General features: G+C 46.9%; 1 protein-coding gene across 1 annotated transcript in view; it reads left to right on the top strand.

The window, feature by feature from the left end:
• Disc1 (DISC1 scaffold protein) overlaps positions 1-25,243 on the top strand; it is a 211,010-nt gene that overhangs the window by 33,704 nt on the left and 152,063 nt on the right. The window contains exons 2-3 of the mRNA XM_040755305.1: positions 1,687-2,651; positions 4,605-4,674. Coding sequence (XP_040611239.1) covers positions 1,687-2,651; positions 4,605-4,674 — 1,035 coding nt within the window. The remainder of the gene's footprint in view (positions 1-1,686; positions 2,652-4,604; positions 4,675-25,243) is intronic.

Here is a 25,243-nt window from a genome sequence, read left to right as displayed (position 1 = left end):
GCAGGAATGTACCACCACACTCAGCTTTGTGTGTATATATGGTGTGGTATTTGAGAGTGTGGTGTATGTCCTTGTTAATGAGAATACATTTGTGTGTGTCCATGCCCACGTGTATGTGGAGATTGAAGGTCAACATTGGGTGTCTTTCCTCATTTTTAATTTTTAAAAATAGTTTTCAGATTTATTCACTTTATGTATATAAATGTATTTTCTGCATGTACTTATACGTACCACAGTAGTGCTTGGTACTTGGGGAAGTCAGATCTGGGCATTGGATACCCTGGAACTGGAGTTACAGATGGTTGTGAGCTTCCCTGTGGGTGTTGGGAACTGAATTCAGGTCCTCCGCAAGAGCAGCAAGTGGTCTTGTGGAGTAGAGGCCCATCTACATCTTGAAGACGGTGGCCTTAGAAAACCTGCCCTTGGCATCTCTGTTGGCATAACATGGGGCTGAACAGGCCCCGTTTCTAGTCCATTTCTTTGAAGTTGGTGCTGGCAAGGTTACTTGGTACCTAGTTGCAACCTTAACCACTGAGCCAGCTCTCAAGACACTCTATCTTTAATTTTTTGAGGCAGAGTTGGTCACTGAACCTATAGCTCATCAATTTGGCTACACTGTCTGGTCAGTGAACTTCAGGAATCCTCTTGTGTCTGCTTCCTCAGCACTGGGATTGCAAGCATGCTCCATCATGCCTGACGTTTTTTACCTGGGTTCTGGGGATTGAACTCAGGTTCTCAAGCTTGCACAGTGAATACTTTACCTGCTGAGCCATCTCCCCAGTCCTGTAACTAACATTTTTATCACACTTATATGTTTCAGATCCTGTTCTAAATTGTTTATACTGATGCTTGCAAGAACCTTCTACAAGGGGTCCTTCTATACACCCCTTTGCTGAGGAGGAAACTGAGGCACAGAGAAGTTGAGTAGCTTGTAGAAGGTTACAGGGTCAGCAGGTGGTATGGTCAGGTTTGGACCAGACAGTGAGGTGGCAGCATTTGTTAGTGTTCTTATTTCTTCAGGAGGGCTAGGTGAGGACTCATACAGGTCTACTGTATGAGGTGGGAGGATGGGCGGCCTTTGTACCACAGCCAGTCACAAGGCCCCTGGAATGCATTGGAAAAGTGAGGACACGGATAGTTGGATAATAAAAATCCAAGTGTTGTTCGGTAGTGCCTGGAATGAAGGATGGAGTCACGTGCTGATATCTTGGTGTAAGGTGCCTCGCTTTCCAAGCCCTCTCCTGAATGGTCATGCGATGTATCGTCGGCTCTAGGACAGGTGCTGGGGAACTACCAGGCTGTGCTCCCAGGATCTGTACTGATATGCTGTTAGACATACAGCAGGGCCTGCTTCTTTGCCAACAAGGGCTGGGATGCTGGGCTGAGCTGGACATCGGCAGAGGAGTACCAACTTTCTTTAATTTTTAAAGACAGGGTAGCAGGTGGCTCAGGCTAGCTTTGAACTCCCTGTGTTGGTGTGGATGACTGTGAACCCCTGATCTTTCTGCCTTCTTGACCCAAGTACAGGTTTATGGGTGTGTCCCACCATGCCTGGCTTGGGATCCTAAGAGTTTTTTCATGCTGTACCCTGACAGGTGTGCTCACAGATGACCTGTGTGTTTAGCATGTCTGCCACATGCAGTTCCCACTAAGGCAGTAACATGTATTGTTTTCTCTTGTTCTCAGACAGTGGGCACGGCTCACCGCCTGGAGCAGCCCCTCAGAGGCGGCGGCTGACACGGAGACCAGGCTACATGAGAAGCACAGCCAGTTCCAGCATCGGGTTCCTCTCTCCGGCAGTGGGCGTGTCATGCCAGATCTCGGCAGGGCTGACAGGCCAGGAGTCCCACTTCTCACAGACCAAGGCTGGACAGTGTGGCCTCGACCCCAGCGGCCGCTGTCAGGTGGTGGGCAGCCCTTTGCTCAAGAGCTCGCTTGCCCCTGCTATGGCCCCTGTGGGCCACTTGCACCCAGACCAGAGCTCTATGAGAGAAACACCAGTGTGCTTTGGGGTTCATTCCAGAAAAGGCAACAAACTACCTGAGAGGCTGACCAGGCCATGTAGGCCTGGGGACAGTGGATGTTGGCAAGAGTTCTTATCTCCGGACAGCTCTAAGTCCCTGGCCCCTAGCCTTGATGTAGCCTCGAGTGAGGGCTCAAGAGGCCTGAAGACTGTGAAGCCTCTGGCATCACCAGAGTTGAATCACCTTGCTGACATCCCAGCTCTTCCAGGCTCTCAAGATGCCTTTACTTCCAGCTTTAGCTTCATCCGACTCTCCCTTGGCGCTGCTGGAGAACGTGGAGAAGCAGAAGGTTGCCTACCGTCCCGAGAGGCAGAATCCCTCCATCAGAGCCCCCAAGAGATGGCAGCCGGAGCATCCAGTTCAGACAGGCCCCATGAGGACCCGCGACATCTCTGGACCTTCAGTCTTCAAGCTACTCCAGGTTTGGTGACAGGGAGCAACAGCAAGCCTGAAGGGGGCATGGTCTCCTACTCGGACACTGGCTTCTCTTCCCAGGATCTGCCTTCAGCCAGTGGGTGGGGCGACCAGGGCAGCGGCTGGGCGGATACCCGCGGATGGGATGCTCTGCTCAGCGAATGGGAGCCCGTGCTACAGGACTATCTACTGAGCAACCGCAGGCAGCTGGAGGTGTGTGTCCTTCAGGAGATGGTTACTCAGCGCTGGGTGGGGGCAGAGAGCTGGCAGCCCACTGAGTGCTGTTCCTGGAAGCTGCAGTGGCTCCTGGGATGGCTGACTGAAAAGATGGGGCGTGGTCTGTGTCTGTCTCCTCTGCATCTGAACATGGGTGCTCTGCTCTCTGCTTTCAGTCTGTGTGGCTTGGGTGCTGGCATGCACTCGCTAATGGCATGCACTCGCTGATGTACTCCACGACCTTTGACCGGCAGTGCAGTTTGTTCAGCTTAGGTCTGCTTTGAAATAGGACATGGGGGACTGGGAAGATGGCTTGGTGGGTGAAGGCACTTGCTGCCAAGCCTGACAACTTGAATTTGATTCCCAGGACCCTCATGGTGGAAGGGGAGAGCTGACTCCTGCAAGTTGTCATCTCCCTTGGCCATGCAGTAAATAAATGTGATTAAAAAAAAAAAACCACTGGGAGGGTAAGGAAGACGATCAGCTGAGGTTTGGAAAGAATGAAAGTGGATCCCATACTCCCTTGATTTGCTTCACTTCCTCCTGGGCTGTGTGGATCCTCCTACAAAGCAACTTTTATTTTGGTGTGTGTGTGTGTGTGTGTGTGTGTGTGTGTGTGTGTGTGTGTGTGTGTAGGCTGGAGGACAACCTCGGGTATCTATCAACTTAACTTCCTGGCACTGCTATAGAGTGCACTATTTAGGCCAGTGAGCCTCAGGGATTCTGTCTCCTGCCCCAGAGCTGGGATCACAAGCATGGGTCACTATGCATGTGTGAGTTCTGAGGATTGAACCCAGGTCCTTACACTTGCAAGGCAAGAACTTTACTGACCCATCCATCTCCCCAGCACCCAGCTACAGTGTTTAGAAGCAGGTGCTGACCACAGCCCATTAGGAAGTTGTTCTGCAAAGGAAGGCAGGCATGGTGGCTGCTAGTGGCTCTCCACTTCCGTTCCCTTCCTTTCTTCTTCCCGTTCTATGCTTCCTGTGCTGGGGATAGAATTAGGTCCTTGTGCATGCTAGGTGCATACTACTGAACTACATGTCCAGCCCAAGACAGAACCTTTATATGGACCCTTCAAGCAGGGCTGTAGCCCATCCTGGGCTGACTGGCCTGGAGATAGCTGTGGTCCACACCAGCCTCCTCTTGGCTACTCTTTTAGTCCCCATGTTTACCTTCATGGCTATGTTCTGAGGGGCAGAGCAGAGAGGTCATTTGGCCTGTAGTCTGTGTTCCTTCTCTCCACAAAGCCCTTCCTGCCAATAATGGCATAGCATTGTGGTATTTGTAGCATTCTAAATCTTTCTGGGGATTTCATGCTTAAATTATGCTTTTTGTCCAAGTAACTTTTTTTTAAAAAAAGAAACATGCATTTGACATTGGAAAACTGTATATTTGTGTGTGTCTGTGTTTAAAAAATAGTTTAAATAAAAGTTTACTTTTAGCCAGGCATTGGTGGCTCACACCTTTAATCCCAGCACTTGGGAGGCAGAGGAAGTGGATCTCTGTGAGTTCGAGGCCAGCCTGGTCTACAGAGTGAGTTCCAGCACAGCCTCCAAAACAATACAGAGAAACCCTGTCTCAAAAAACCCCCAAAAATAAAAGTTTATTTTAAAAATAGTTTCCCTTTTAAAAATGGTATTGCTTTTCAGGATTTTTATTTTTTACTACACTTTCTATTTATGTGCGTGTGTGTGTGTCATGGTACTTTTGTAGAGGTCAGAGAACACTTGTGAAAGTCAGGTCCTCTTTTCCACTGTGTAGGTCTTGGGGATCAAACTCAGGTCCTCAGGCTTGGCAGCAGGGGCCATCTTGACAGCCCACTCTTGAAATAGTTTTTAGGTGCTCCCAGATTTCACAAAATGAACTTACTGGAATTTATTTGTAATCTATCTCTTATATGTAATTTCTTACACGTAATTTGTTTCTCGTGTTTCCCCTTCAATACAGATCACTTCCTCAAGTTTAAAGCTTCAGAAACTTCAAGAAAAAGCGGTTGAGGATGGCGATTATGATAAAGGTGAGTTCGAATCTGTTTGTAGATAGTTTTGTCTTTCTCCTTGATATCTGTCTTCCTTTCTCCCCATCTTGGATTCGGCCTCCTTCACCCTGGGAGCTGTGTGGTTAACTCCTTTGAGAGTCTCTGCTCTGGGACAGCTGCCTAGCCTGCTGCCCTGTTGGTCTGTGGATTTCGAAGCACTTTGGAGCATCAACCACTTGGTGGTAGGTTGAACTTTATTGTTTGGCCAGGAACAGGTGGAGGATCTCCTCTGTAGGAAGCGAACTAACTCATCACCTGCCTGCCCTTGACTTATGGATCCATTGACTATACCAATTGGGCACACATGGGGGCAGCAGGGGAGAAAAGAAGGTACCGATTCTGTCTCTGGGATGCTGGTAATGGCATCTTCATGGGCTGTCTGGCTTCATGCTCTCCAGGACGAGATGCAGAAATGAGTTGCATTCACAAGATGTCAGGCAGTGCCCAAAACACCCCTCATCATTAAAAATATCCAAGAGAAGAAGGACAAGTTATAACATGGGGTCAGGAGAGGATGGAGCTGGTCAGAGGCCAATGAGAGTTGACTAGGAATTGACCAGAAAGAGGGGATGCTGACTGGGCACGGGTGGAGGGAGAAGAGGAGCTTTCAGGGGTGGAAGGCACCTTAAGAACTCTGCTGTGTGTGGGGAAGGGAGAGGACTTAGAATAACTTAAATACCCTCAGTGCCTTGCATGTCTGGAGCCAAGACCTCACTTGTTTCCCTTCCTCTCAATATCCCTGCCACACGCTGGGAATGAAATTATGATGCTCTTGTCAGAGAAGTCAGAAAGAAAGGGCATCTGCCTTCAGTGTCTTTCCTGGTGTTTTCCTTGTGTGCCTGTGGCTACTCACTCAGAACTTCTGGGGTGGACCTTGCACTGAGCTTTTTCTCCAGCTTCTAGAAGACTCAGGGTGAGATTGGAGGAGTTGTGGCTGTAGGATTTCTTCCATGGAGGGACAGGCCCCAGGGAAGTGGCTGGGATTCTTGAGGGGGCAGCTATCTGGGACCTTGGAGTGTGTAGAGGGGACGGATTCATTGGTTCACAGTAAGTCACACACCGCTCTCATTCTGCCCAAGACTCAGGCTTTTTCATCTGACTTGTATGTTGAGAGCTTGTATGTTAAGTGTGTCCTTGTGAAGTGTTCTGGTCACTGGACATTCAGTAAACACTTCATGAAGGATTAAGATGTCTTGGTACCCACACTATCAACAGCTAGAGTAGGTGAGAAGAAAGTACTGTGGGCTACTCATGGCAGAGCATCTATTTTTTATGTTGCCCTGGAGTTCATCATGGTGGTGGTGGTGGTGGCAGGAACATATGGTGGAGAGTCTTGCATTGTGGCTGACCAGAAGGCAAAGAACACAGACCAAATCCCAAAGTGGGCATAGCCTTCAAAGACCCTCTCCTTGTGACTGTCTACCATACACTCCTGCCATCATGAGCTACCACCATGCTACCACAATGAACTGAAATCCCTCAAATAAACCCTTCCTTCCCTAAGTTGCTTCTGTTCGAAGAGCACAGTACCAAGAAACATAACTAATAAGGGATCTGTGAATTCTCATAGATTGATGGGATTCTGGGTCAATGGGACCTCAGCTGACCATGAGGAGTACTTACGGTAATGAGATTTATCAAAAGACCCAGGAATATAACTTTATTTCTCACCTACTATCTCCAGGGTTCCTAAAAACATTGGAAGAATTGTCAAGATTTGTTCACATGTCCTGTATGAACTTTGTTTCTTTTTATGTATAGACAACAGCATACTTGTTCTTTTTCTCAGGAAAGGGTGTGCAATGACAGCCATATGTTCCCTGGTTTCTGTTTGTCTTTCAACTTTTACTGTGTGCTCAAGAGAAAAATGTGGTTGGCACAGACTAGAAAAGTTTCATGTTTTATCTAATCAAAATCACTGCAATTTTACTACATGGTGCCTCCTGGGAAGCCCCCTAAGGACTCTGATTCCATTTCTCCCTTGCCAGGAAAGCCAAGTTCATATTTCTTTCTTCTTTGCCAATAGCTGGGAAGGCCTGGGGAAAAAAGAATAACACTTTCGATGTTTGTTTAGGGTCTTTTTCCAAAAGATACTCCAGCTTCATTACATTAATGCTTTCCCCGTGACTGTGGGGGCTGAGGGGGTGAGAATGAGTCCTAGGGAGAGACCACTGCTCAGACCTTGGGGTGTAGAGTAGAACTCTAGGACATGGCTGAGAGCAAGGAAAAGATTGCCCACCAGGATCTTCCCTGTTGTTCTATATTGGCTTATCCCCACAATATACTCTGTCAGCCCCTGCCCTCTGCCCACTGTAACCATGCCTGTCACTTTGCTCCCCAAATGAGCAAGGAGAGGCTGTGAGAAGGAAGTAGAAAAAAATCTTAGGAGTTTAATCCCCCCATGTGTGTGTGTGTGTGTGTGTGTGTGTGTGTGTGTGTGTAAGTGTAAGTGTATGGAGGCCAGAGGTTTGCTGGGAACTGAACTTGGGTCTTCTACAAGAGCAGTAAACGTTCTTAATTGCTGAGCAGTTTCTCCACCCCACAATGAACCTTAGGAAAAACCTGAATGTTGAGGTTTTATAGTACCATTTCTATGTTTAGATATATTTGGCTGTGCAAATGCTTGTGTTGTGTTACAGTTGGCTGCTCATTTTTAATCAAGTTGCCAACAATGTTTAGCATAGTGGTGTGCTATTCAGGTGTGCACCTTGGAGCTGAGGGATGTGGCAGGCTGCAGCATGGAGCAGAGGAGAGTTCAAGGCTCCACTGTGGAGCCAGGAGGGCTATGCAGGTTTTAGCATGGGGCTGAGGAACACAACAAAGTATACCATGGAGTCTGTGCCATGGAGCTGAGGTGTGTAGCAAACTGTAGTAAAGCCAAGGCCAGTGCAGACTGCAGCATAGAGGAGCCGAGGGGTGTGGCAAAATGTGCCGTGGAGGTAAGGGTGTGGCCAGCTGTGCCACTGGGTTTGTGCTAATGCGCCCTATGGTGACTGAACAGTGAGGCCATCCCAGGAAGCATCCACACTAGACTATACTTCCAAGCCCTTTACTGGACTATATGAAGTAGTGTGATTTAGATATAGACCTAACCCTCCCAAACTCATGTATCTGTCTCAAGTTGCCTCTGGCTCCCAGTTTCCCAGAGACTTTTTTTCTCTTTCCCAGGAAGCAACATCTTATGTCTTTAGAGGTTTGTGTGTATAGCATTTGGTCTCAGCTGGTGACACTGTTTTGGGGGAGGCTGTGAATTTTCACTTGATGGAGCTTTACTGGAGGGATAAGTCTTGAAGTTGTAGCCTGGTCCTCATTTCTGTTCTTGGCATCTTCCTGTCTGATAGAGCGTTGTGACCAGTAGTCTCTTACTACCCTGTTGCAGAGAGAGCCGCCCCCACCTCCATGCCTTCCCTGCCATGGTGGATTGTCTCTGAACTATGAGCCCAAACAACCCTCTCCTCCCTGAGTTCTTTCTGTCATAGCAACTAACTATACATAAAGTAACCCTTGATTGATACCTAATCATGACAGCGTAAAGAGGGTTTGTATGTGGGGCTCTGGAAAAGCTCCATTCATTAGCTGTGTATTATGTGTATTATAATAAAGAACGATTGGACGACAACCTGCGATTGAATTGACTGATTGATAGCTTTCACTGGCAGAATGTTCTAACTCTTCTACTTTTGCACAAAGTGACAGAAACAATTAACTTATTCAAAACCTGAGATCCTTAAAAACACCTTCATGAGCTGTGAAATGTTTGTTGATAATGCATTTATACATTTGTTTTCCTTTCCTGTATGTTTTCAGTTGAGGTATTGTGAAAATGAGTTGTGAGATATTTAGCATCTCCCTCTGTCTCTTTGGATGGGGATTGTTCTGCTAGTGTATTCCTGGGATGGGTGAGAAGACAGGGTGTCTGTATGGCAGCTGCAGTTTGCCCTGCTGTCTGCTTTTGGGTACCCGTTTGCTCCAGGATAGAACAGGAGCAGTAAACCTGTTTTCTGGTGTGGGAGGAGTAAATGTGATCGTGCTGGATATGAGGTGCCCATAGCTCAGTGCTTGGAAGAACTGAGTCTCTTTCTTCCTTTGCCCCATACATGTTAGACAGCCCCGGAAACTGAGACTTCTGTATAACCTCAGCTGGCAGTTAGCATCAGGAACAAGCAGAAGGTAGGGCAGGATAATTTGGCATCTTTCTATGTGGCAATAAGAGGCTCATTGTACATGATCTGATTTCTTTCAAGATGCAAAAATAAAATTGTAAATGAGGTAAAACAAGCTATATCGTAAAGCATGCAAATTACAGTGAAGTATTTGAAGTCTGAATATTCTAAACATCTTAGTGAATGAGTTTTTTTTCTACTTCTCTAAAGGGTGGATTTCAGGATCTTGTTTTCCTTGTTAATTTTCTGGTCTCTTCTGTATGACATGGAATGACACTGAGGAAATAAAATTGTAACTCTTCTTGGGCTTAAGGAAGCCCCAACATTGATTATTGTCCTAGTTTTAATTTTTAATTGTCAAGTTGACACAACCTGGACTCATCTGACAGGAGAGCTTCAACTGAGGAATTGCCTAGATCAGACTAGCTTGTGGGTATGTCTGAGGGGGAGTTGTCTTGATTAAATGATGCTGGAAGATCCATCCCACTGTGGGTGGCATCATTCCCTAGGCAGGTGGTCCTGGGCTGTATAATAAAGCTTGCTGACTATGAGCCTTTGTGAGCCAGCTAGGAAACAGCATTCTTCCATGGTTTCTGCCTTGGGTTCTTGCTTGAGGGACTGCTCTGACATCCCCCTACAAAGGACTGTGACCTGAAAGTGTAAGCCAAGTAAATCCTTTCCTCCCTAAGTTGATTTTGGTTAGAGTGTTTATTACAGCAACAAACAGAAACTAGAAAATATCCTGTCTTTGTTTGAGATGGCATCTCACTGTGTAGCCCAGGCTGGTCTTGAACTCCTGACCCCTTTGTCTCAGCCTGTCAAATAGCTGGGATTACAGTACCATACCCAGGCTTGATTATCTTGGTTTTGTAGGTAGGGGGAAAATATGGACAGGGACAGAATGAAAGTGGGACCCAGATCAAGACCACACTGAAGGAGAAGTAGAATGCTCTGTCCTGGGTCGCCTCCACTCTCTGTGGGTCTCTGCTATTCTGTGAACTCTGCCCTTGTGGGCAGTGGGTCTTGACCCATACCACATACCTGTGAACACTTACCACCCCTTTTTTTGTCCTAGGTCCAAGGAGACCCTCCTGCCCTGGGGTCAGTGTTCTGCATGTTTGTGTCTCCCTCTACATATTATATTATATTATATGTTGGCTCTCTCCTTGGCTGAACTTAGGGAGAAGACAGACACTATTTATATTTCTTTTTATTTTTCTAAAGTCAAAATAATATAATAAGTGCAAGTTAAATACATTCAGGAGGTAGTTTTTATTATTTTAAATTATTGGCCTGTTACCTGCCTAATTTTAACTCAACCCTCCAGCATAGTGCTGGTCACAGTCTCCTATTAAGGAAAAAGTGTTTGTAATACAGCTTATTACAAATAGTAGTCACTGTCTTTATCTTTATGAGACAGGGTTTCATGTAGTGTAAGCTGCTCTCAACTCTCTATGTAGTAAATGATAACGTTGGATTTCTAGTATTCCTTCCTTTGTCCCATGGGTGCTGAGATTTATAGTTGTGTTTTACTTTGCCCAGTTTGTGTGGTGCTGAGGGGCTTAAACCCAGAGATTCATGTATGCTAGGTAAGTATACTGAGCCATGTACCCAGCTCCAATTATTGTCATTTTATGGTTATTGACAGTAGATAATTATGTGAGCAGCATAATCATAGGATCTCAGTAATTTCAGGTCAATCTAGTTAAAAACTTGACAACAAAATCAGGTTCTGCCATCACAGCAGGCTGTACAAACTAGTACAGATATTTCAAGCTCCTTAGGCTTTATTTTCCCGTCTGTCAACAGGGCTTGTGTATGGTACTATTGTGAGGGTGTGGTGGTTTGAGTAAGAGTGGCCCCCATAGGCTTGTAGATCTGAATGCTTCTCCATCAGGGAGTGGCACTAATTGAGAGGGATTAGGAGGTGTGGCCTTGTTAGAAGAAGTATGTCACTGAGGGTGGCCTCTGAGGTTTCAAAAGCTCAAGCCAGGCCCAGTGTTTCTTGTTAAGAGAAGCTTTATCTTTGCTAGCTGCTTTGGTTTATCCCCCGCCAGTCGCCTGGGCTCTGCCACCCCAGCCTGGTTCTAGATCTGCATGAGTCCCAAATAAACACACAGGAAGCTATATTAATTATGAAGCTGTTGGCCTTGTTTGTCTCTTACTGGCTAGCTCTGCCTTAAGTAATTACCCCATAATTGTTAATCTAAGTATGTTTCTTACCGGAGAATAGTTCCCGGCGTCCTACCCCCATGGCGTCACATGTTGACTCTCCTGTGTTTCCCCTTCCCAGAATCCTCCTCGACTCCTAGTCCCTCCTATCTAGGTTTTCTATTGGCCAGACAGTACTTTATTGACAAATGCACAGGCAAATAACAGGACTTCCCCAACATCTCCTCTTTTCTGTTTAAACAAAAAGAAAGGTCTTAACTTTAACACCGTCAAATTATATATAACAGAACAGTTATCAAGTAAGAACATAGTTACAATATTTTAGCAAGATTTAAAGAAAATGTCATCCATCCCATCCTTGTGAGTCCAAAGTCCTATATGTAGCTTATCTTTTATCATAACTAAGGAAAACTATAATTATAACTATCTGTCTTCAACTCCATCAAAGACCACAGAAGGATAATATATAAACACTAGGATTGACAGAGATGTCTTACTGCCTGGACAGTCACCCAAAATTCCTCTGTAGCGTTGGGGCATCCATCTTCAGCCCATAGGCCACAATGTGTCTGGAACACTTCTCAGCAAAGCAGGAAATTTCAAACTGTCCATCTGCGTTGGCAGTCTGTCAGTCATTTTTCTTTGTCCTGCAAAAAGTCTCGTAGACTCTTCATCAAGCAGGAACCCTGTAAGAATCAGTTCAGCAGTCACTTTCCTGTGGGTCCTGCATGTCCAGATTATACAACAACAGTCAAACAATCTAGGCAAGAGCAGTTTCTTGCCCAAATGGCTAATCTTGCCATGTTGAAAGCAAACTTTATAACGAGTTTCTTCGATGCCCATCTTCCTCTCAGACGTAATTGATGCTGCCAGGAGCAGACATTTCTCATTGTCAAGACAAACCCTAAACCATTTAAAATGCCATTTTCTGATGGTCTTTGAGAGGTTTGAAGACTATCTGTCTCAAATACATCTCTATATATCTAGAAAACCTAACTTACCTAACAATAAGATCTGACTCTTATAAGTAACTATCTATAGCCTGTATTCAATTATGCATTACGTTTTAAAAGATCAGTATAAGCACAATACTTAATCAAGAGGAGAAATATAAGCATCACAAAATTGACCTTGAATTTGTATCAATAAATGAAAAACAATACCCATACCATAATTCCCTTTTTTACCATTAAAAAATATTGGCTGTGATCATTAGCCAATTATAAACAACCCCATTTAAATGAAAACAAAGATTTATAAACAAGATGGGAATTGGGACGTCGCTCATTCCAAACTGCTTCCTGCTGGAAGGGGGCGCTGTTCACACCATGGGGATCATGACAAATCTCAGAAACCTGTATAAGTCCATATTTTCGGGGTCTGTAAGACTGTATCATCTTAGCTGTTTCAATTGTTGGAACATCTGGTCCACTGCTTCTGGGGGTCTTGGTTCGTCAAACCACAGAAGTCTGGAAGGAATCCTCAGCTTTTCATTTTCTATGGAAACATAAGCAAAAACTCCTTTTCCGAGTAACATATCCTTATACTTAAATTTTGAAGTCAAGGCATTTTCAAAAGATAGAAGTTGGATTAATTCAGCAGCATTTATAATCAAGTGTACTTTAGCAGCTGTTCCTTCCTTAGCAATGAAAAAACTGAAAAACACAATAGCGTACAGTATCCAGACTCTCTGTGTATTTTCCATCTTTACGTGGCTTATTTATTTATCTATTATTACTTTATTTCTTTCACTTTTATTTATTTTTCTCTGAGACAGGGTTTCTCTTTGGAAACCTGCCTGCCTCTGCCTCTGGAGCAATTCCTATCACAGCCACCACAGCCAGCTTTTGTATTTTATTTACCACTTTGTCGTTTCATTTTCTCTCTCAATCTCACATATATTTTTAAACACACTGTAAACCTTTAGAGGTTTTTCTTCATTTAAGTCTGACTTTACTGTAAATCTTTATGTTTTTCTGGCCACGTGTCTTATCTGTAAAACCGCGGCTGTTTTAAACTGCCGTTTCAAGATGGCGGGCGTAAGCGTGACTTCAGCTTACCGCCTCAGTCCATGCTGACCTCCAGCAAAAGCTGCCACTTCCAGCTGTACGTACACCCCTTTCAATCGGTAGCAGAGTCTCTTAAAACAACCTTGCTGGTTTTTTTTTCTTTTTATGCTGAGTCAGGAAGACTCCGGTAAACGAGCCACGTGAATCTCGGCTTGTCGATAGCAAAACAGAGCACACCTGAGAAAAATGCTGCTACCAAAAATCTGTGCTTCTCTCTGTTCTTCTGTTTCTAAAATTCCTTTAAATCTTTTGTTATTTTGCATGGAAATTCGATCCCGCTCCTGACAACCATTCTGTAAAGAGAAGCTTTTTCCTTGAGTGAAGCCGTCCCGCCAGCCTGGTTCCAGAGCCGCATTAGTCCCAAATAAACACACAGGAGGCTATATTAATTATGTAGCTGTTGGCCTTGTTTGTCTCTTACTGGCTAGCTCTGCCTTAAGTAATTACCCCATAATTGTTAATCTAAGTATGTTTCTTACCGGAGAATAGTTCCCGGCGTCCTACCCCCATGGCGTCACATGTTGACTCTCCTGTGTTTCCCCTTCCCAGAATCCTCCTCGACTCCTAGTCCCTCCTATCTAGGTTTTCTATTGGCCAGACAGTATTTTATTGACAAATGCACAGGCAAATAACAGGACTTCCCCCAACAGTTTCTCTCTTGGTGCTGACGTGGATTTGGATGTAGAACTCTCAGCTCCTTCTCCAGCACCATGTCTGCCTGCATGCTTCCTACCATGACAATAATGGACTAAACTTCTGAATTATAAGTGAACCACCCCAGCTAAAAGTTTTCCTTTATAGGAGTTGCATGGTCATGGTGTCTTGTCACCTTGGCTGGATTTAGAATCACCATGGGAATCTTTTTGGAAATATTTAACTCTGGAGAGAAAAATACCAAGAATGTAGGTGGCACCATCCTATGGACTTGGGTCCTGGACTAAATAAAAAGGAGAAAGCATTTGCCTCTCTCTGCTTCCTGACTGTGGAGGCAATGTGACCAGCCTCCGCACACTCCTCTGCCTTGCCTCCCCTCCGTGATACATTGTATCGCCTTGAACTGTGATGCACAACAGACCATTCCTTCCTTACACTGTTTTTTATCACCACAACAAGAAAAACAAGGAATAGCCGAGTGTTAGCCACAAGCACAGACCTAGAAGAGTGCTTCGGTATTTAGAGTCTATGAAGAGAGTTTTCAGCTCCCAGCTGTGTTTTTCTGCTCAGTTTTGCTGGTACCCAGCTTCCTGCTTCCGATAAACTGAAAGTGCCTACTCGGGGAGAATGAAGAGAAACCAGGACAGTCGGGTGAAGGGAACGTTTCACATGTCACAGTAGACAAACAAAGTTATTTTCTGTCATGACAATGGATTGGGTTGGAATGACCTTTCGAAGCTGATGACAGTGACAGGGTAGAAGGGACAGTTTTCCACTTGACCTTTATGCACTGTTCCAGCTTGTGCTGTAATTTGGGATCAGCTGTTATTGACAGGCTTGACAGAGCACAGACTTGATGGGAGGGAGCTTGTTGGAGGGAGACGGGCACCAGGCACCACTGTCAGCCTCAGAGTGCAGGAAGCAATTCCATGTGCCCAAGGGTGGCTTGAAATGATGGCTTCCCAGCTCACTCGTAGCACATTTAGCATAAATGAGTTCCTCAGGGAGTTTGTTTTGAAGTGAGATTTGCTCATAACGAATTGTAATTGTCAGATGTTTGGTTCTTTCATGTCACCCTCTATGTCTGCTCTGTTCTTCTTCCTCAGGGTCATGGTGGGAGGCTTTCTTCCCATCTTTTATATCACTTTAGTTTTGCTTTCCTCTGAAGTTTGCTTGCTGCCTGTAGTTTTTACCACAGGGGGTTTTCCCGAGAGTTCCACAGGAGGTCTCTGTAGGGAAAAGGGACCAGTCAAAGAAACACACCCTGAGCAGAGCCAAAGAAACACACTTTGGCCCTGCAACCAGAACCAAAAAAATGTACCCTGACCCTAAAACCAGTGCCAAAGGAACACACTTTGTCCCTGGAATCAGAGTCAGTGAAAGAAATGTACCCTGGCCCTAAAATTGGAGCCAAAAGGCTAAAAAGGACCAGAGAAAGAAACACACTTTGGCCCTGAAACCAGAGCCAAATCTGACCCTAATCCTGTGTAAAAAAGTAACCAATCCCGGAGCAGAGCTCTAGCCAATCTGAGCTCAGCACTGAAATCGGACCAATCCCTACCCTGGAAAAACTTCCCCAACCCCAGGAACCCCTATATAAACCCTGTGTATGTTCAGCTTGGCTGGTCCAGCTGTCTTCCAATAAACACCTTTGGATGAGCTTCGGGTGAAGATCTTCTTTTGCGGCTGCGACAGAGCAAAGGCGACCCTGGGCAGAGCAGAGCAGAGCGAGCAGAGGCGACCCTGGGCAGAGCAGAGCAGAGCAGAGCAGAGCGAGCAGCGCTGTAACACTTGCCCGGGAAACCTTCCTTGGCAGAGCGGAGTTGTTACACTCTGCTCCCGCCCGGCTCCCTGCTCTCCGCTCGGCTCTCCAGGAGCAGAGCTGAACTGTAGCAACTTCGCCCGAGAAACCTCCTGCGGAGCAAAACTGCTACACTAGGCGAACATCCCCAGCTGGAAGACCCTGTCCTGCCGGAGCGGAGCTGATACACCGGAGAAGCCTTTCTCTGAGGCAAGGCTGTAAGCTGCCAAGCTTACTGCAACCTGTGGTGGTCCTTGGCTCCCGAGCTCCAGGATACCTTTCTACCTGAGCTGTGTAACACTCAGTATCCTTGGCTCCCGAGCTCCAGGATACCTTTCCACCTGAGCTGTGTAACACTGGGTATTCTGTGACTCCCGAGTGCCAGAATACCTGACCCACTCCTGTTCCATCCTGTCCTGACCCATCCCGACGAAACGCTTACATTTGGTGCCGAAACCCGGGATAGGCTCTCCTGGTGCCTGTGCTCCCTTTCATGGTCTGAGCCGCACTGGGATCCTATCCCTCATCTTCAGTCTACCCGTGACTTGGATAGGCTCTCCTGGTGCCTGTGCTCCCCTTCGTGGTCTGAGCCGCACTGGGACCCTATCTCTCATCTCCAGTTGGCCTGCAGCAGACTGGCCTTCCAGCTCACCAATCGCTTGACACTACATCCACCATCAACGATTGGGTAAGTCTCCCCTTCATTTGGTGTTTCAGCTCCCTAAGTCAGGGATACTTGTAGAGACGGAGGTACCCCAGCCAAGGCCCTTAAGGCTACAGCTGACCCTCCTCACCTTACCCCATCCTACCACCCTTGAAATTACAATCCTGCAGTTTCCTTAGGCCCCACCGGGTCATTGCGTCCCTTCCTGACCTCCTCCCTTGGAGCTGGCTGTCGTTGCACAGCTCCTCTAGGCCCTTGCGGCTTCTACGATTCCAATCCTGACCCTTTCCTTTGGATGAGACCCTTTTAGAGCTCGGTTTCCGTCTATGCCTTCTGGCCTCTAGAAAAGCCCTGGTACCAGGCGCCGAGTCTCTTCTGGCTTAGCCGGGCTAAGCCTGACCCCCGTTGAGTTGGGTGACGACCCTCTAAACGGCTTGGTCCTCTTTCGGTGGTCCTCCCTGAGTCCTGGGGACGCCCTTGACTACAGGCTGCAGTGACCTTTTCCTTCTCATCCATGGGAACCGTGTCATCCGTACCCTCCCATTCCCCCTTGGGATGCCTCCTAGAAAACCTCAAGTCTCTACACCTGACACCTGAACTAAAGGGTTCTAAACTTATTCGCTTTTGCAATAAAATTTGGCCTAAATACCATTTAGATAATCAGTCCAAATGGCCACGTAATGGCACCCTCGATCCCAATATTATTCGGGACCTTTACAACTACTGTGAGCGATTGGAGAAATGGAAGGAGATTTTCTATGTCCAGGCTTTCTCTCTGCTACGCTCCAAGCCTTCTCTCTGTGCCTCATGCTCTCCCACTCAACTTCTTTTGGCTAGGAAGTCTGAACAAGATGATCCCTCCACTACTTTTGATCCAGCCAATGAGCCTTCTCCCCGTCGAACAAAACCCTCAGCTCCCCCTCTTGCGCTGGCCCCTCCGATTTCCCTTCCTCCCTCTTCAGTGACAAGTCACCCTAGTCAGCATTCACTGGCACCCTCCTTCAGCTCACCACCAACAGTCCCTAGTCCTCCCACTACTCGGTCCCGCTCCACTAAGGGACCACCCCCTTTACCTCCCCAACCTAAACCAGCTCCAGTTCTCCCCTTGCGAGAGGTTGCTGGGGTGGATGGCTTAGTCAAAGTTCATGTCCCCTTCTCATTGACTGAACTCTCCCAAATAGACAAAAGATTGGGATCCTATAGTGCCAACCCTTCCACCTTTATTAAAGAATTCCAGTATATTACCCAGTCCTATAACCTTACCTTCCATGATGTTTACATGATTCTTACCAACAATCTCCTCCCTGAGGAACGCAGGCGAGTTTGGGAACAGGCTAGAATCTATGCAGATGACATCCATCAAACTGATGATACCTACCCAGTTGGATCTATGGCAGTTCCTGACCAGGAGCCTGACTGGGATTACAATACCCCAGGGGGCATTCTAGCTAGGAAGCGGTTTTTAACTTGTCTCCTGGCTGGTCTCCGTAAGGCTGCTCTTAAAGCAGTAAATTATAAAAGGATCCAAAGGGTCATCCAGGACAAGGATAAAAACCCATCCCAATTCCTAGACCGTCTTACAAAGGCCCTCTTACAATACACCAATGTGGATCCTGAGACTCAAGATGGAAACCAACTCCTTATGACCTACTTTTTTCCCAAAGTTACCCTGATATTAGGGCCAAACTCAGACGTCTAGAAAAGGGCCCCTTAACTCCACAGTCAAAAGCCCTAAATGTGGCATTCAAGGTGTACCATGGAAGGGATAAAAAGGCCCAAAAACAAAAATACCTGATGATGGCTAAAAGCTCTTGGCCAGCCAAAACGAAAGCCCAGGCTCCCAAAGGACAAAGGCTCCTACGTCCTTGTTTCAAATGCGGTCAGGAAGGCCACTGGGCCCGGGCCTGTCCAAACCCTCGTAAACCACCAGGACCATGTCCAAGGTGCCATCAAGAGGGACACTGGAACATTGATTGCCCCCATGTTCCTGACAGCATGGGGACATCAATCCCAGATCGCCCTTCAACTGACCTCCTTGGCCTGGCCATTGATGACTGACGATGGGGCCCGGGCTCCCTTGGCCTGACCACCGCCATCTCCGACAGGGAGCCTCGGGTAGTTATCATAGTATCAGGGAGGCCTATCTCCTTCCTCCTGGACACTGGAGCCACTTTTTCAGTCTTGACAAATTTTTGGGGACCAACCACTCTTTCTTGTTCCTCTATTGTCGGAGTAGGAGGACAGCCCTATCAGGCCCAACAAACCCCACCACTTAACTGTATCTTTAAGGGTATCCCCCTTACTCATTCCTTCCTAGTGATACCAACCTGTCCCATCCCATTGCTGGGAAGGGACCTTTTAGCCAAAGTGGGAGCCTCCATTTCTTTTGCTCCTCCTATCCGTTTGGCCTCAGGTTTGCCAGCTGTTCCCCTTCTCCTCCTCCTACAAACTACACAGTCTGACACACTTCTTCCCTTACCATCCTCTCAGGTAGATCCTCAGGTATGGGACACCCAAAATCCCTCTATAGCCAAACATCACACCCCTCTAATCATCCGACTACAAAACCCTGCCAAATATATAACTAAGGCTCAATACCCACTTTCACTCCAAAGTCTCAGGGGACTCAAACCTCTCATCTCTGACCTCCTGAGAAAAAGTCTTCTTCGCCCCACTTCTTCCCCCTTCAACACCCCCATACTTGCAGTCAAAAAACCTAATGGAACCTACCGCCTGGTTCAGGATCTCCGACTTATTAACTCAGCAGTAGTGCCCCTTCATCCTGTAGTTCCCAATCCTTATACTCTACTCTCCACCATCCCTTCAAAAACTTCTCATTTCTCTGTCCTTGACCTCAAGGATGCCTTCTTTTCTATTCCTCTGGACCCCCAGTCACAAAATATCTTTGCCTTTACTTGGACTGACCCAGACACTCACATTTCTACACAACTTACTTGGACAGTCCTACCTCAAGGGTTCCGGGACAGCCCCCATTTATTCGGTCAGGCCCTAGCCTCTGATTTATTCTCTTTGTCTCTCCCAAAATCCAAGTTGATACAGTACGTAGATGACCTTCTCCTTTGTAGTCCATCCCTAGAAATAAGCCAGGCCGACACATCTACTTTGTTAAATTTTCTATGTAGCCGAGGATATAGGGTATCACCCTCTAAGGTCCAGCTGTCCATTCCTCAGGTAACTTACCTAGGACTAACTATTACTCCAACTCATAAGGCTATTACCCTAGATAGAAAAAACCTAATACAATCACTTACAGTCCCCACCACAAAGGATGAAATCTTATCCTTCCTAGGAATGGCCAGCTTCTTACGTTCTTGGATTCCTTCCTTCTCCCTTCTTGCTCGCCCTCTGTATCAGGCAGCCCTTGGCCCATCACATGAGCCTCTCCTTGCACCTGTTACCAAGCCATTTCGTCAGCTTCAACAGGCCCTCCTACAGGCTTCAGCCTTACACCTTCCAGACTTAACGCGTCCCTTCTCTCTCTATGTTACTGAGAAAGAGGGATATGCCCTCGGGGTCCTGGGTCACCAACTGGGACCTTCCTTTGCACCAGTCGCATACTTATCAAAAAATTAGACCACACTATCCAAGGTTGGGCACCTTGTCTGCGGGCTCTGGCTGCAGCTGAACTCCTCATACGAGAATCAAAGAAGTTAACCTTTGGGTCTCCTACTACTGTCCTCTCTCCTCACCACCTGTCCCATCTTCTAACATATAAGGGTCTCCAAACATTACCCCCTCCAGAGTTCTCTCCCTTCAGGTAGCATTAGTAGAGGATACAACACTTACCTTTCAGCCATGCCCACCTCTTAATATTTCAAATCTTCTCCCCCAACCAGTCTCAAAATACTCCCCATCTCACTCTTACATTGAGACCCTAGAAGAGTTACTTCCTCATCCTACACATATACACGAGGGAGCTCTACCCCAGACCACCTATACATGGTATACGGATGGCAGCTCCTTCCTACACCTGTCATACCATCTCTTATTTCAAACCTTAATCTCTACATACCAGCTATTAAATAATGTCTTGCCTAACCGCTTTGAAGAATGCTGGTTGTGTGTCCCTCCTGGGTCAAACTCACAACCACCCTTTGTGGCCTCACCCATTGTCTTAACAGATTTTCCCACTTTGCCACTTCTAAACTGCTCTGAGCCAAACATTACTACCACCCCTTATCTCTCCCACATCTCTCTCTTCGGTATCTCAGACTGCTTTAGCTCAGCAGGAACACACCTTGTGGGCATTCTAGATTCTAAAGACTGCAACAATACCATAACGCTTAATACTACCACACAGCCCCTATGTCCAAATATTCACAATGCGTCGATTCTCTGTGGCACACAGGTATACCACTGCCTGCCTGCCAGTTGGTCTGGGACATGTACCCTGGTGTTCCTCTTCCCTAAATTAGGAGTGATACCTGGTGAAGAGCCCCTACCAATTCCCATCACTAAGTTTATAGCAGGACGACATGACAAGCGAGCAATTCAGATCATACCCCTCCTGGCAGCTCTGGGCATAACTGCAGGTGTGGCCACAGGAACAGCAGGATTAACTATTTCCCTAACGATGTACCATAGGCTTTCCTCACAATTCATCCAGGATTTCCAACAGGTAGCTCAAACCATCCTCACCCTTCAGGGTCAGATAGACTCCCTATCTGCTGTAGTACTACAAAATCGGAGAGGACTAGATTTACTAACAGCAGAAAGAGGTGGACTTTGCCTCTTTCTCGGGGAAGAATGTTGCTTTTATGTTAACCAGTCAGGAATAGTAAAGGATAAAATTCAACAACTTCAAACAGACCTTCAAAAATATAAAGAACAACTTGATAGCTCTGGCCAGTGGATCACTAATAATCCAATATGGAACTGGATGCTACCTTTTCTAACTCCTCTTCTCTCTGTTTTCTTAATTCTACTAGTGGCACCCTGTCTTATAAATTTTTTGTCTAGATTCCTTCAACAACAAGTTCAAAAAATTTCTAACCAAACTTTCAACCAGTTGTTATTACAGGGTTATCAGCCCCTAGCTAAGGAACCAGAAAGCTACAACACCTGGACACATCTGGACAAAGATGAAGATTGCCCCATGAACCTCGACGCCCCCATTCAGCAGGAAGTAGTCTAATGATAACACCGCCCCTTTTCCAAACCCCAGTTTTATTAAACAAAAAAGGGGGAATGTAGGGAAAAGGGACCAGTCAAAGAAACACACCCTGAGCAGAGCCAAAGAAACACACTTTGGCCCTGCAACCAGAACCAAAGAAATGTACCCTGACCCTAAAACCAGTGCCAAAGGAACACACTTTGTCCCTGGAATCAGAGTCAGTGAAAGAAATGTACCCTGGCCCTAAAATTGGAGCCAAAAGGCTAAAAAGGACCAGAGAAAGAAACACACTTTGGCCCTGAAACCAGAGCCAAATCTGACCCTAATCCTGTGTAAAAAAGTAACCAATCCCGGAGCAGAGCTCTAGCCAATCTGAGCTCAGCACTGAAATCGGACCAATCCCTACCCTGGAAAAACTTCCCCAACCCCAGGAACCCCTATATAAACCCTGTGTATGTTCAGCTTGGCTGGTCCAGCTGTCTTCCAATAAACACCTTTGGATGAGCTTCGGGTGAAGATCTTCTTTTGCGGCTGCGACAGAGCAAAGGCGACCCTGGGCAGAGCAGAGCAGAGCGAGCAGAGGCGACCCTGGGCAGAGCAGAGCAGAGCAGAGCAGAGCGAGCAGCGCTGTAACACTTGCCCGGGAAACCTTCCTTGGCAGAGCGGAGTTGTTACACTCTGCTCCCGCCCGGCTCCCTGCTCTCCGCTCGGCTCTCCAGGAGCAGAGCTGAACTGTAGCAACTTCGCCCGAGAAACCTCCTGCGGAGCAAAACTGCTACACTAGGCGAACATCCCCAGCTGGAAGACCCTGTCCTGCCGGAGCGGAGCTGATACACCGGAGAAGCCTTTCTCTGAGGCAAGGCTGTAAGCTGCCAAGCTTACTGCAACCTGTGGTGGTCCTTGGCTCCCGAGCTCCAGGATACCTTTCTACCTGAGCTGTGTAACACTCAGTATCCTTGGCTCCCGAGCTCCAGGATACCTTTCCACCTGAGCTGTGTAACACTGGGTATTCTGTGACTCCCGAGTGCCAGAATACCTGACCCACTCCTGTTCCATCCTGTCCTGACCCATCCCGACGAAACGCTTACAGTCTCAAGTGTGAATTCTGCTTATCTTTTTGAACTGCTTCAGGGAAGAATTGGTACTGGGCACGGTTAAGCAAAGAGTGGCTAGTGAGTTTGGTGGGATCCCCTCCTGAGAGCCAGTTGTGTCCCTCCTTCTGAAGCCATCCCATAGAGCACCACAGTGGATTCTCACGAACTTTGTAGGGAGCCCATGCAGGGGCCAAGTATGGCAGTTAACCGTGGGAGAGGGCCTGCCATCGAGGCATTGTGGCCCTGCGCCCAGCTTTCTTCCCAAGCCACATCTGCCATGATGCACAGACCACATCTCCTGTCCAGAGTGCGGTACCTCCTGTTCCACCTTCCTGCTAGGCCACATGAGACGCCAAGGAATGTGCTGATACAGATAATGTCCTGACAGAAAGGAGCTTGTCACAGGGTTATGGATAAATGTCTCTGCTTTTTATTTCTTTTTTTCACGATACAAATGAAAAGGAAAAGGGTTTTAAGATAGAAAAACTAGAAGGAAATGAATACAAACAGGCTGTAGAAACACCAGCGATCCAACAAGATGTTTGTACCACTTGGCTGTGTGCTCTGAGCAGGTGTATCCACCCAAGTCTGTGCAAATCAGGGAGATCAAGGGCACTGATGCCTTCAGAATGGGAGTCCATTTATGTCAAAGGGTGAGTGAAGGTGTGACTCTAATCGCATGGGCTCAGGTAAGCAATAGAAGCCTGGCCTGGGGGCTATTTATATGTGCAGCTGGCAGTCCCGAAAGAACTCATCTCACAAATTCCCCGGGCACTTGGCTGCACTGCCAAACAAACATAAAACAAACAAAGACCCAACAAAAATGCTTGAAAAGTCCTCCTGAAGCACCAAATGCCCTAGGAGATCCAAATCCACAGAGGGAGGGAAGGCAAGCCCCGCCTCAGCCCCAGTGATGGCTCATGCTTAGTGGAAGCTTTACTTCATGGAATCCAGACGTTGTCTGTGGGATGCAGCCTATGTGGGACAACCACAGTGTCTGTGCAGCTGGGCACAGTGACCACATGCTCCCTGTAGGCTACTGGGCAGACACTGGTTTTTCTGGTCCTCAAACAGGGGCACTCCTGGTGAGCTCAAGAAAGCCTTGCTTCGACGAAACCCTCAGAACTGCAAACTCAGTCAGCCAGGTGAAAGCCTCTTGCCCATTGCTGAACATGGTGCCCATCTGTCCACTTAGATGCCTTTTGGGTTGTTGTGACTGAATACCTGACATAAGCAACTTAATTGAGAATGGCTTTGTTTTGGCTCACAGGTCAAGGGTACAGTCCATCACCGTGGGGAAGGCATGGCTGCAGGTGCTTGGGGGAGCTGGTCACATTGTATCTGCTATCAGAAAGCAGATGGGGGGGTTTCTGGTGCTCAGCTTGTTTCTTTTGTCGGTTAGTTGGTTAATGTGGGTGTTTCCACTTCAGTTAATCTAATCTAGATAATCCCTTACAGCTTGCACAGAGACTCGTCTCCAAGGTGACTCTAGATCCTGTCAAACTGCCAATCGTTAATAAACCCAGCTCTTAGGAGTGGAGGTAGAACAATTCAGTGTTCAAGGATAGTCTGGGTTACATAGTGAGACTGTCTCAAAACAACAAAAGGAATGAAAATGGAAAAGCTTGGGGTTCATGTTGGCTACAAGAACTGTACTCTTAATTTTGGTAACAATACATGCTCATTGTCCACACTGGACAGGCAGCAGCTCACTTGTAGAATCTGGTCTTAGACTGCTAACAGCCTTCCCCTTCCTGCTCTGATTAAATGAGGATGATCTCACTGGCAATGGCTGACTCTTCTTACAAAGCTCATATCTAGCCCAGCTATGCATGAGCCATTACTGTGCATGGCCCCATGGCTACGTCAACATCTATTAAATCAGACCTGTCTAATGATCCACCCAGAGCAAACATTCCAAAATATTGACTTCATTCTGTAATATGGCTTGTTCTGGTGATTTTGCCCCACAGATTGGATTATGCTGCCCCTAGACAGTGTCCTTCACATAATCAGATCTCTCTTGCCTCTTTCTCATCCTTGGCAGGTGATTTCAGTAGCCACAGGAGTCCTGCCTTCATCATGCCGTCCTTCCCTCCTCCCTCTTACCTGTTAGCTCACCCAAAGGACCTCCAGTGCATGGCCATGACAAGTTTGCTTTACAATGGACTTTCCATGTGTGAATGGGTTTCACTGTCTATACCACTGACCTACAGGAAGGACATATACATAGAACTTTGCACCACTGACTTTGTGCTTGTTTTCTTGCTATTTTAAGCAATCTGCTTGTTAGTGGCTTGGACCAGCATTCTGAAAAATGTTGCTCTGCCCCTCCACACAACTCTGCCTTCTCATATAGCACACTTTGACAGGGTGAAAATGGTCAACTGTAGTGCGAATTCTAATTTTTTTTTTGGTTTTTACGTGACAGGGTTTCTCTGTATTGTTTTGGAGGCTGTCGGTCCAGTCCGGCCTCGAACTCACAGAGATCCGCCTGCCTCTGCCTCCCGAGTGCTGGGATTAAAGGCGTGCGCCACCACCGCTTGGCTCTAATTGGTTTTAATAATAAAAACCTGGAGTCAGATATAGGGGTTAATGCTGAAAGATCAGAGAAATTAAGCAGCCAGCCACTAGTTCTTACCTCTATTGAATCCTCAGACCAGAGGGGCAATCCTGTCCCTACAAATTCTCAGACTGAAAAGAGTGTGAGTTCCTCCTGGAATCCAGTGTCAGAAAGGGAGAACTGATGGGCAAAGGAGTTAAGGCTGGGCTGGTTTAACCCACAGAAACAGTTGAC

The sequence above is a fragment of the Mesocricetus auratus genome, unplaced genomic scaffold (assembly GCF_017639785.1).
Source record: "Mesocricetus auratus isolate SY011 unplaced genomic scaffold, BCM_Maur_2.0 Super-Scaffold_100013, whole genome shotgun sequence".
Lineage (NCBI taxonomy): Eukaryota > Metazoa > Chordata > Mammalia > Rodentia > Cricetidae > Mesocricetus > Mesocricetus auratus.
This window is presented reverse-complemented; position numbering and strand designations above follow the sequence as displayed.